This window comes from Streptopelia decaocto (assembly GCF_964273445.1).
Source record: "Streptopelia decaocto genome assembly, chromosome: 6".
Taxonomy (NCBI): Eukaryota; Metazoa; Chordata; class Aves; order Columbiformes; family Columbidae; genus Streptopelia; species Streptopelia decaocto.
Window position 1 is genome coordinate 2342593 of NC_138660.1, and position 12029 is coordinate 2354621.

At 37.7% G+C, this 12029-nt stretch overlaps 1 protein-coding gene across 4 annotated transcripts in view; it reads left to right on the plus strand.

Moving 5' to 3' along the window:
* The window catches only part of SMC4 (structural maintenance of chromosomes 4), a 34100-nt gene that overhangs the window by 345 nt on the left and 21726 nt on the right, over positions 1 to 12029 (plus strand). The window contains exons 2-5 of one of the 4 annotated variants that reach the window (XM_082055513.1): positions 1861 to 2059; positions 3207 to 3385; positions 3994 to 4185; positions 5917 to 6093. In XM_082055513.1, coding sequence (XP_081911639.1) covers positions 1900 to 2059; positions 3207 to 3385; positions 3994 to 4185; positions 5917 to 6093 — 708 coding nt within the window. In that variant the 5' untranslated portion in view covers positions 1861 to 1899. Of the gene's footprint in view, positions 1 to 1860; positions 2060 to 3206; positions 3386 to 3993; positions 4186 to 5916; positions 6094 to 12029 lie in introns of those variants that run through there. The other 3 variants (XM_082055515.1, XM_082055514.1, XM_082055516.1) reach the window with 3 other exon arrangements.

Sequence of the window (12029 nt, forward strand, 5' to 3'; positions counted from 1 at the left end):
AGCAGCCCCTTCTCCCCGGGCGCGGAGGCCGGGCGGGGGCTGCCCCGCCGAGGGCCCTTCCCGAGGGGTCCGGGCTGCCCGGCGGCCGCTCGGTGCCGCTCCGACGGGGCGCAGCGCCCGGTGTGTCCGGCCTGGCGGTGTCGGTGGGTGCGTTTGAGGAGGGGGGAGCAGAGGAGGGTCCTCTGCAGCCCCATGTTTCCTGCTGTGCCCTTTGGGGACCGTGAATCGGAGACCCACCTGGGATGGGGAAGCACAGGGAGACGTTTGGGTAGGACAGGGCCCGGTTTTAATCTGCTCACAAAGCAGAGACCCCTTCGTAACTCGCTCTGCCTGCTCCTTTTATGCTTGAAATGTGAGAGTGAAATAATAAGAAAGACCATAACGACTTGGAAATACTGTGACAAGGGCGCAGTCGGTCTCCTTAGGTTAACGGATGGATTGAAAAAAACGCCGAGAATTTTTCACTGAGTTAAGTTATCGCTATCAAATGAAATCGGCTGATAAAAAGGAAGCTTTTCTGTGCCTCTCTGACTGTCTTTTTCGCCCTGCCCGTAACAAAACCGGCACTTGGCAGGAGATCGTCGGGAGATGCTTTTAACAAACACCTTAAGCTGAGTCGGGGGAGGGGCTGGGCACGAATTTCGGCAATTTGTTAGAGGGTTATGTGGCAGCTGATTTCTCGCGATTTAAAAGCAGAGGTCAAGTAGTTATGCGTGTTCATTCTGTTGAAGTATCTGCGGGGGGAAGGGTTGGTAAGGTAAATAGGTCTATATTGCACAATTCTGTTGGAGTGGAGCAGTTTTGGAAAAAAAAATAGATCTGGTACTTTGAGAGGCTGTAATTGTCTGAGACAGCCATTGCGGAACACTTCTTAACAGGGGCATAGACTCAAATTGCCTTAAAATGAGTTCTTTCTCTCATTTCCCCCCCCCCTCCCCCATTGTCCCAAATGAAGGACTCTCATGAGAGTGTGGGTTGGGGGTAGGTCTGAAAACGTCAAATGATTGGCACCAATTGTAAGATGACTTTCTAACCACGTCAGTTTTTTTATCTGGTGAGAAGTAAACTTTCTCATGTCTGTTTTTCTGCGAACTAACTTCGCCACTTGCTGCAATTTAAACTCTTTGGAGAGAGTTTCGCTCCTGCACTCGTCTTTCTTCTCATCGGTTGCTTTCTATTTATAATTTTGGGAGCTGTGCTCAAGTGCCAGCTGATGGACTTTTGTAACGTTTTGCTCTTGATCAGTTAACTTTAACTTCACAACTAGATTAAGGTATTTTGGTTTGCTTTCTCCGTTAAATGTTGAATGCTGGCTATATTGGTCGTGTTATATTTTGTGAAATGCATGTGTTGATTTAAACTGTTTAAGGGTCAAGTCTTTGCTATAATTATGCAGGTCTTTTTGTTTATCCATATAAAATATATAGTCAGTGTGGAGTGTTGGAAAAAAAAATGCGTGTCAGGTCTGAACCGTGTATGTAAAAAGTGCTTGCAGAAGACATATGGCTACTCAGTTTGTTATTGCGAATGTGTGTTTAACTCTTTTGCCCCCAGCATCACGGTTGCGTTCTCTGAGCATAGTCCCTGTGTTGAACATGGCTGTGGGAGTTCTCAGTAGGGAGATTCATGCTGTTTCTACAGATTAGGGTCGGGCGGTTGTTTTTTTGGGGGGTGATGTATGTTAAATATATAATGATGAGACTAAGCTTGAAGTTTTGTTTCAAATTTGGATTTTTGTCTTCAAAATATCTCCGGTCTCTAGTTTCTAAATTAGCCAAGCCTCTGGGCAAAGGTGTAGGTATATTCCTTAGGGGGCTGTAGTTCAATGCTTAGATCACAGGGTTTTCTTGTTTGTGTTAGCAAAGGAGATAGATCCCTTCAGTAGTTTGATTGCTTGGAATGGAAGGGGAACAGCCAACAGGGAGCATGCCAAGCAAGAGGACCAAAACCTCAACAGCAGCCCGTCGGCGGAAAGGCAGGGAGCCCTCCGAGGAGTCCTCCAGTGACATGGAAGTGGAAAATGAAGGTGACAGAGAGCCTGCCAAAGTACCCCCACAAGGTACGTCTGAAGATTGTTGTGCTGATGGTGTGTAAACTTGATAATAGAGCCTGTTTAGCAACAACATTCAATAGAATTTGTCAGCTGTTCCAGATAGGATTTGCTCTTTTCTCTTCTAGAAAGGAATATTGAAACCCTTGGCTCCTGGCAAGTTTAAACTGCTTTTAAAATGGTAAAAGAGAGCTTGCAAAGAGTTAAAGTGTTTGGACCAGTGATTTAGTGCAAGTGCAAAAGCAATTTGTAGACTTTCTCCTAATAAAGCCTATTTCATATTCCTAATCTGTAACATTGTACTTAGGATTGTGGTACAACAGCAAGATTTTTCACATTTATGTGCAGCCAATGGTATGGGATTTCTTGGAATGGAATAAATGTCAAGTTTATGTACTTAACTCTTAAAATGATTTGGCTTTTTTTTCATGAAGCAGTGTATTTTGTTGAGTTTCTTGAGTTGAGTTTTTGCTGAAAATGCCTGGAAAAACAGCAGTGTGTGTCTTTTTAGGTAGCCAGAGATGCAGTTATTAAAGCAAGGTATTTGACAAATAGATTAAAATATTGAAATTGGTGGCAAAAACTACTGTCTATTTGGAGAAGAACTTGCTAGTAACTATTGAAAAGCTGCTTTGCTTACAACTAGCTGATATCCAGGGGGCCAGTTTGTTTTCGTAACAAACTTCCTGTCTTTGCAGAGTAGTTGTGCTGTCATTACAGCTTTCAGAGCATTGTGCAGCGATCCCCAAATCTTGCAGAGTGACTTGTGAGCACGCTTGAAATGTGGCTTTGCACTTATTAATTAGAAAGACTTTGCCTGTTTCGGATTTGGAGGCTTATTGTGACGGTTGTAGCTATTGTAATTGCAGAGTGCCTATTAAAGTGTGTTAGAATAAGAATTACATAATGAAAGAACAAGCCCACTAGTGAATCGATGGGACATCGTAAGTATCTCTTTTTAGAGAATTCAGTTCATGGAAAGAAGAATTTTAATTCCGCTGAGCTTATTTTAATAATTACAGACGAAAGTATAGGTTTTGTTCTTATAGAAAAGGTGTTTGCTTTTCCAGTTGAACATTTTAAAAGGTGTCTAGTCATTGAGAGCTTATAGTCTTTTTTTTTTTTTTCCTTTCTGTTTATTTTGGATGGTTTTTAGCAGTCTCAGATGAGGTGCTTGATAATCGGAGTGTGGAAGAGATTTTGGGTAGCATCCCTCCTCCCCCACCTCCAGCAATGGCCAATGAAGCTGGTGCTCCTCGTCTCATGATAACTCATATTGTAAACCAGAACTTCAAATCCTATGCAGGGGAGCGAACTTTGGGACCTTTTCATAAGGTATCTTTCTTTTACCTTAAGCATTTTTTAAACGGAGGTAAGACTTTGCTGTGTGTTAGTATTCCTTCCTGTATTTTCATGTAAGCTTGCCTCAAAGTAACTGAAAAATATTTAAGTTTTAGAGTTACTTACATAGTGCTTTTCAAAATTTTCATTATTGGGCAGCAGAAAAAACAGTGAAGTGCAACTTTCTGATGCTGAACAATTTTAACTTATCAGTAAACCTTAAAAAAACACACTTTTCTCTTTATTTCGTTTGCTGGGAAACTTTTAGGGGTGTGTTTGAAGAATGAGAATATGTTTTAGTGCCCACGAGAGACTTACGTAGCTAATCATGAAACTTTCCTTGCGAACATGCTTGCTCAGTGCAGTATCGCTTTGAGTTAACAAGTTAAAATTTAGAAAGCTGAGCTGAGTTGAGGTGTGTTTTTGTTTTTCTCAAATAAGTTGTGCTGCTTTACCTTTGGCAGTAAAAACTAAGCTATCAGATAGTCTGCAGTTTCATGCAGTAGAAATAATTGTGTTTTAAACTGTTCACAAATGAAATGGGTGATGTACACAGGCCAGGATCTATTTCCCTTTGTCACTTTTTTCCTTCTATTATGCAGCGTTTTTCATGTATTATTGGGCCAAATGGCAGTGGAAAATCCAATATCATTGATGCAATGCTTTTTGTGTTCGGGTATCGAGCACAAAAAATCAGATCCAAAAAACTCTCTGTGCTGATCCATAACTCTGACAAACATACGGACATCCAGAGTTGTTCTGTGGAAGTTCACTTCCAAAAGATCATTGACAAGGTATGTATGCTTCTATTCAGAACAGTGGTGACTTTCTTTTTCTTTAAGGATTTGAAAACTTTTAATATTGGTTATTTTCGTTTGAGCTGGGGAAAACTTCATAGCATGACTAGTTTATCTTTGGGATGTAAAACATCAATTCAAAGTTAATTAGCTTAAAAATTCCTCTGAGTAGTGTTGTTCTTAAAATATTAGTAGGGATTATTTTTTTAATTTTCTTTTACATGTCCATTTTTAAACTATTCAGAAAATGTAATAATTTTAAGAAGTCATTTTAGAGTTGTCATCTCTTTTACCTCAAGTAAATAAAACTTATTTCTTAAATTAATTGGATCCTTAAGAAGTTAAGTCTTCATTTGCACATGCTGTATATTCTTAAATTTATAATATCAGTGTATATATCAAGAAAGAAAACCTATTTAAACAAAACTTTTCAAACCAATTAGAAACTATTTTAGGTTATGTAAATTTAGAAAAATATATAATGAATCTGAAACTTTCTTATTTACACTTTATATACTGTAAATATGCCTGCAATTTTAAAACAGATTTTTCATCAAGAATTCTGGAACTTGAGTCCTACCACTAAACATTTTTGAACCTGATATTTTACTTGAATGAAATAAAGTGTTGGTAAATTTAAAAAAAATAAATTGACTGCCACTTCTTGTGTCAATTAAAAACCTCTGGGAAGTTTGGTTGATTTATGTCAGTTACAGTGCAAGGAATTTATTTTTCTTTATTTAAATTGATTTTTTTTGTGCACACATTCGAGCTGAAGTATGAACTACTGAGTCTGGGGTCAGTTAAAATAGTGGGAAGTGTACATTGAAATTTCAAAAATTATGATAATAAAGTGGCAAAATATCCAGCCTCTGAAGGAATTGTTTTAAAAGACTCCCCCCGCCCCCCCGCACTTTGGTTTGATGTACATACACACATAACTTTTGCTTGTATTTCTAATAACCAGATTCAGAATATTTTCTTTTCACTTTGTGTTACCATCTAGGAGCTAACTCTGATCTCAAAAAGTTCTGCATACACCACATGCCAATTTGATGATGCTTTGGGGGGTTAATCTGGAAAAGTGGCAGGCCAGTGTGAGTTTTTACAAGAAGCAGGCATCAATTTTAACTTTTTAAAGTATAGGCCAGGCTTTATTTTAGTTGTTGCTCTGTAGGTAAGCCTAAGATATCTTTTGAAGCTGGTGATGTCACATTTGTCACATCTTTAATGTTTGGGGTTTTTTATCTTGTACAGTTTCTCTTTAGAACTACTCAGCTCAAAGTAACTCCTTTTCCTAGCACTATAAAAGAGGAGTTTAAACTGCAGGCAGTAGTTGGGTGATTCCAGATTTCCTAATCTAAAATGTAAAGGGTGGAATAGCACAGCCACTTTAAATTTGAAATGGGCCTTTCCCTTTGTGATTTGAAGCAGTGTGTAAAGAGAATAAATTAAGTATTTTCAAAGCAATAGCTTATATTAGAGGTTGGAAAGGCATAATATGAAGGCTATTCTGTTTAAATGATTTGGGCTAATTTTTGTCCAATTCTCCAGGATTTTTTAAAATTTTTTTCCTCTCTTTTTTTGAGATATGCAGCTTTAAGACAGTTTTCACTTCTTCTAGACTTAAAACCTGAACATGATCAAACTTTTGGGCTTAATTGTGAAATATGAGGTAAACCTGTGACATAGTAATTGTTTTTCTGGCTTTGTTTTTCCTCAAAACAGGAAGGAGATGATTACGAAGTCGTTCCTAACAGCAATTTTTGTGTATCTAGAACTGCCTATAGAGATAATTCTTCTGTCTACTCCATCAATGGAAAGAAAACTACATTCAAAGAAGTTGGTATTCTTCTTCGAAGCCATGGAATTGATCTGGACCATAATAGGTTCTTAATTTTACAGGTTGGTGTATGAATAAAAACAATTTTAAGTAAAGTATTTCCAGTTATAGTAATAAAAAAAATACTGTCTAGGTTTTAAGTCTTGTATTTGAGGCCTTAAAGTACTCTAGCAGCACATCATGGTTTGCATGCTCTAATAAAGATGCGAATCATTATTTGCTGCTTTAGAAATTTAAGGAAGAGAAACAGTTGAAGATACTAATAGAATATTTTTTTTTTATTAATCAATTTATGTTCCTGACATGTGGATGAATAGAAGAGTTGTCATACTTGTTCCGCCCTAGCAGCACGTAAATATTGGTGTAGTAAAATAAACCTTAAACCCCAATATTATTGTGCTGCTTAAGCGTGGCAGAGATTCAGCAACTCCTTTATGCTTTAGATAAAAGTACATCGATATTAACTTAAATCTTAATGACTCTACTGTGAAGTTATATGGCTCGCATATACTGCTGTGGTTTTACTGGAGAAGTATGTATATAAAAATTAACTGTGCATAAAGATGGAGTGCAAGAAAAAACACATGAAGTGTAGTTTTTGTTTACACTTGTTCAGCAACTGCAGAGCACTCAAAGAATGGCAGGTTTATGACCAATTCAAGCTATGTTTTTAAAAGCTACAGTTTACAACCCAATCTGTAAAAAATAATAATAGAATTTGTCAGTATAGTATCATTCATATTCACATTTCACCTTAAAAATTGTAAGGCTTGCTGGCATCTGTTTGCTGTTTAAAAGACAGGCTGAAGACAACCACACTTTTTTTTTGTTTTCTTAGTTTTTAAATAATAGTGGAGCATTTTGCTGTGTGCCAAACAATCACTTAAAATGTAAATTAGGTGAAAGTACTTGATGGAATATTTAAATACTGATTCAATGGCATAGCTAGATCTGCAATTACCTGTAATCATTTAGCTACTATTACTAACAGGTCTCAAATCTACTCTGAGGAATCGTGGCCTAGAAAATTAGTGAGCAGTGGGAGCCTCCCAAGCTCTGAAATGTTTCACTAGAGTTTATTTTAGGCCTGTTTTGTCAAAGGAGCTTCCAGTTCCCCTCTTAAAAAAAAATTGTAGATGGGTCGCTGTGCTTGCTTCACTTCCTCCAGCCTTTTCGTGCGGTCCTTTTTACAGTTACACCCACAAAAAGAGGATATATCTGTTTAGAAGTCTCCGTGCCAATTAATTATTCCCTCCAACGCTTTATTCCTGGATTCTGTTTCAAGATGGAGTGAGAAGCACCTCCAACAAAACAACTGCAGTAAATACCCTCTTTTTTCTGTACAGTTGTTCTTGTGTCCTTTTAGTAAAAATTTCTAAAAGGGTAAGAATGCAGAGTCAGAGATTAAGCCGGGTAGAAATTATGGTGCAGATCTATCTAAAACTTGGTGTTGGAGAGTGGATGCCCTTTTACCCCTGCGACGAGAGGAAGGGAATATTTGGGTGGGAGTAATGCTAAGCTTTTAAAATTGATTTTATTTTTTTTCCCCTCAAATGTGATTTGTTTCCTTCTCCCATTAATTGTTTCCTATGAAGTTATCAAGGAGGACAACGTACCTTTTCCTAGAAGCTTGAGTTTCATGCTTCCCACCTGTACAAGGGGAAGGAAGGGGGAGATGTAACCAATATTAAGGCACAAAGCAATGGTTTCCACCATTATTTTTTGCTTTCATTCCACTGGACTCTTTCTGGCTAACGTATTGTTGTTAACGGCAGAGGAAACTACTGAAATTGTCTGGTTTTCTTTAGCCTTTCTGGCCGAGGCAAAGTCCTTTTTCTTTGCAAATAAGGTTTTGTACCTTTTTAAAGTGAGATCTACTGATTTGGTGATTCAAAGTTGAGTACTTTCCAGTTGAGAGGCATAGTAATATTTTCCTCCGAATAACAGAACTTCAAAACCAAATATTAAAAGTTATAGTTAGAAGTAAATTAGGCCCAAGCTGTGAATCACTATCACAAGGATTGCCCTTTTTTCCTTAATGGTTTTCAAATTAAGTTATTTAAAATTGGAGGGGCAAGTAACAGGTTTATTTAGCTTTTGTTCTGCTCTTGTTATAGCTAAGCTAAGTTTAACTCGATATCAAGTCAGAGTAATTTCTTACTTTGTTATAAATCTATTTGATTTTGACTGTGTCAATAGGGTGTAATTAAAATATTTCACTTACAATGTAGATTTTTGGGCAAAAATGTTAATTAAGTATTATCAAATGCTGGTTTTTGTTTTGTGTGACAGAACATTCACTAGTTAGTACTACAGAAAATGTTGTAAGACAATATGTCCTACATGTAGTAACAAAGCCTTTAGATACTTGATTGTATCTTGCTAGCATATTTAGCATTACTCAATGGAAATATTTGCTTTTTAGAAGACTCCTATATTTTTGTTTGTTTGTTTCTTCTTCCCACTTCACCCCTTATTTTGCAGTATTTTTTCTGACATAGCAAATTTTGGTCCCTTTCAGGGTAAAATTTCAAAGCTTAGGCCAGACTGAATTTTTAAGTTGGGTACTGTAAATATTAAACTACTGATGACTTCTGTGAGTAGCATTTCAAAAAAACACCCATGGACAAACAGAATATGTAACTCTAATCAAGTAGTTCTAGAACTATTACAAATACTGTGCCTGAATTAGCTAATTGAAAAAAATCTTGTTTAAAAATGGTTCTTTTTACAATGGGATATTGCCAACATTTAACAGGAGGAGTCTGTCACTTTTGTGATCCTTAAGTTCTAACGCTACGTATTTCATGTCTTTAATAAATTGCTATATGCTTTTAGTACTTTAGGAACAGACAACTGCTCAGTGCATTGTTAATGAGCTTGCCACAGCCTGAAACTGCAACAGGAAAAACCACATCTTGTCACTTAAAAAAACCAACATGTGAAGCACTGTGGTAAAATCTAGGATCTCGCTATTTTTCTATCTTCCACACCTAATGCCCCAGCTTCAATAACTTTGATATCTGTAAAGAACAACAAATAAAATGACTTAGGTGTTCTCAGAAGACTTACTTGGAATGTCAGGGGGACATATACAGAAAACTTGTGTGGGTTCTGTGCTCTGACCAGCCAAAACTGGGCAGGTAAGTATGTTTGCTGTTGCTCAATAGTGACTGCTCTGAACAGGTTTAACCTTGAGGCCAGAAAAAAATCTCAGCCTCTCTATCCTGGGTGGTTTGCCTGTAAGAAATGATGAAATAAATGGGGAGCACTTGAAGGAAGGTCAGTTTTGGACATCGGAGGGTAGGCAAAGCAAACTGGCTGTGGATGGCAACCAGTAACGCCTGCTCAAGGTGGCTTTTGCAGGCTTTCAAGGTAAGAGAAGTAGCCCCGATAGAAACTTGTTAAAAGGAAAATTGGAATTTCATGGGTAACTCACATTCGGTGACTTTGCAAATGAATGTTACAGAAATGGTAATAAATGGCTTGAGACTTTCAAGTAGTATAATGGGAGCAAACTATCAGTTGATTTCAACCTACCTTAGAACCTTTCTTTCAAACAAATTGAAAGTTTTTAAAGTAAATTTTGTACTGATTACAGTAGTATTTCACTTAAATGTATTAGATACACTTAATTAAAATATTCTCATGTAATCTTAAGTATACATGTTTGCAGTGATTTTATACGTGTGTATTTTTGTAACTCAAGTGGCATTTTGTAATGTGCTAAGTCTTATCCTATGGCAAGATTATGTTGCCAGAAAGGAAGTTTAGTCAAGTTTTTCACCTGCTGCTTTGTGGAAATAATGTAGGAGTCGCTCTTTCGGTGTATTGGAGAGGAAATGAGGGAGAGCAGATTTTCTTCTCGCTTTGAGATAAGCCAGGAGTTCCCAATTGTTGAGATCTGCTTTCCTAATGAAGCACCAACATCTGAGCTAAAGCACCAAGCAGAGCACGAGCTGAAAAGCTCTACTGGGATTATAACTGGAGACCTGTGCTGCCAGCACTGGTGGGGGAGAGGTTTGTACTGGAAAGGTCAAGGACAGCTGAGCTGAAGTGGTAGGAAGAGTTAAAGCAAGGGTGAGAATACAATTAAGTAAAACCAGAGTCTTATGTAAAAATAGAAGCCTCACACTGATTTCATATACTACAGAATCAATTTCGCTGACTGCTTAAATATTGTGCTTTATGCTGAAGTGAATGCAGAGCAGCATAAAATATGCTAATATGTCTATATGCAGTTTCAAAATGAATTCTCTTACGGTACCACAAAACTTAGGCTGGCAATTCGTGTGATTTTTATTTTGCAAATTGCAACATATCATTATGACCAATGTTTATTAAGCTTTCTGCAGAAAAATAGGGAAATATGGAAAGCGAAGAAAAGCACTTTTCCAGGGGCAATATGTAATTGACAGGGATCAATTAAATAGTTTCATTAGAACATGCCAGGAATCTTAAGTCAAACGTTGTAGGTTGAGTCTGACAATAACTGACTGAGATTTCAAAGTGGCTCTAGATTTGCACTCAATTTGTGTGCTTGTATTAAATACAAGAATGTCCTTAAGAAAGCTTCTAAAATTAGACAGATGTGCAAACAGCTTGACAAAGGCTACTTTTAAATTATTTCCAGAATGCAGAAGAGGAGTTTTGTGCAAACAACTGCATGTTGTATAACAGGCTAACTCTAAGTTTTTTCTCGTCATTGGACAGTAGTGGCCTTGTAGATTCGTGTATGTGCGTTTAGTTCCTGACTTTCTTGATTTCCCACCTAGCTTATAACACCTTTCTTGGAAGGCAAAGCATGAGGTTGAGTATTTGATACTTTCTCCCCTCCTGTATATTTGCCATCTGGTAAAACTGAAGGGTAGAAATGAGATATGACTGCAAGGATTAAGTAATAGCAGCAATAACATGGAATTGGAAAAAACCCAACCTGTTGTGGCTTACTACAAGAGCTGTGTTACAGTCACATTTCCAGGAGAAGAAGAATAAGATTACAGGAATATTGGTTATCTGCCTATACAGCTCCCAAGGCCCATGTATGTAGAATTAGAATTCACAGTCAAAAGTTTACCTGAAGAGGAGGAGTATGGACACTCTGACTGAATAAAGTCAACTTGAAACTACCATTATGGAAAATTGAAGATATATTTTGCACTTATTTTTGCCATTCTTTACTTGTACTCCTGCTTAAAAAGCAAGAGGTATCTTTTTTGTGACGTTAAAAAAAGAAAGCAGCCAAGTGCGAGGAGTATCGTGCTTATCCGATAGAGGAAAAATAAGAAGTGGGAGAGGAGTTGGAAACAGCGCAAGTAGCATATGGGGAAATGGCAGGACTCGTCTTTCTTACACTGCTGCCTAATGGCTTATAGAAGATTAAAAAAGCAGTTTGGATGCCTTTATATTATCAAGAAAAACTGGTCACACAAAATATCCAAGAAAAAAATAAACAGTGAAGCAGCTAGGGTCAGATGCAGAAACTGAGAACAACTTCTAAGCTAGTACTTACCAAGTGATACAACAGGTTGACATGAGTTACTACTTCTAATTTTACTCCTGTTTGGCTTTTGTAGCAGTTACACTTTCTATTGAACAGACATGTAGAACTGGAGCTGCAGCAGCAAAGAGCCTCAGCCTTATCAGCAGTGATTTAGTATCAGTGCTAGTTCTAAAAACAATGGTCAAAAGTGAGTCAGAAATGGTAATTGGAATTTCCCAGAATTAGGCTTGGATTTTCTATCTTTTTGATCTCCATAGAAAAATAGATCTATAGTAAATGTTCGAAGTGCTCTAATGCGGTTTCTCCTTCAAGCAAATCTGTGGAGCCACTGGTTTCATCCTACGGGCTGCACAAGCCATTGCTCTTCCTGAGGCTGCTGATGCCCAGACACTGTGTGGAGCTGCTGGGGGAATACTTGCAAAACCTCCTGTCCTCATCCCCCTGCTGCTGGCAGAAATGCTTCACTGTTTGAAATTGAGATGTAGCTGTGCTCTA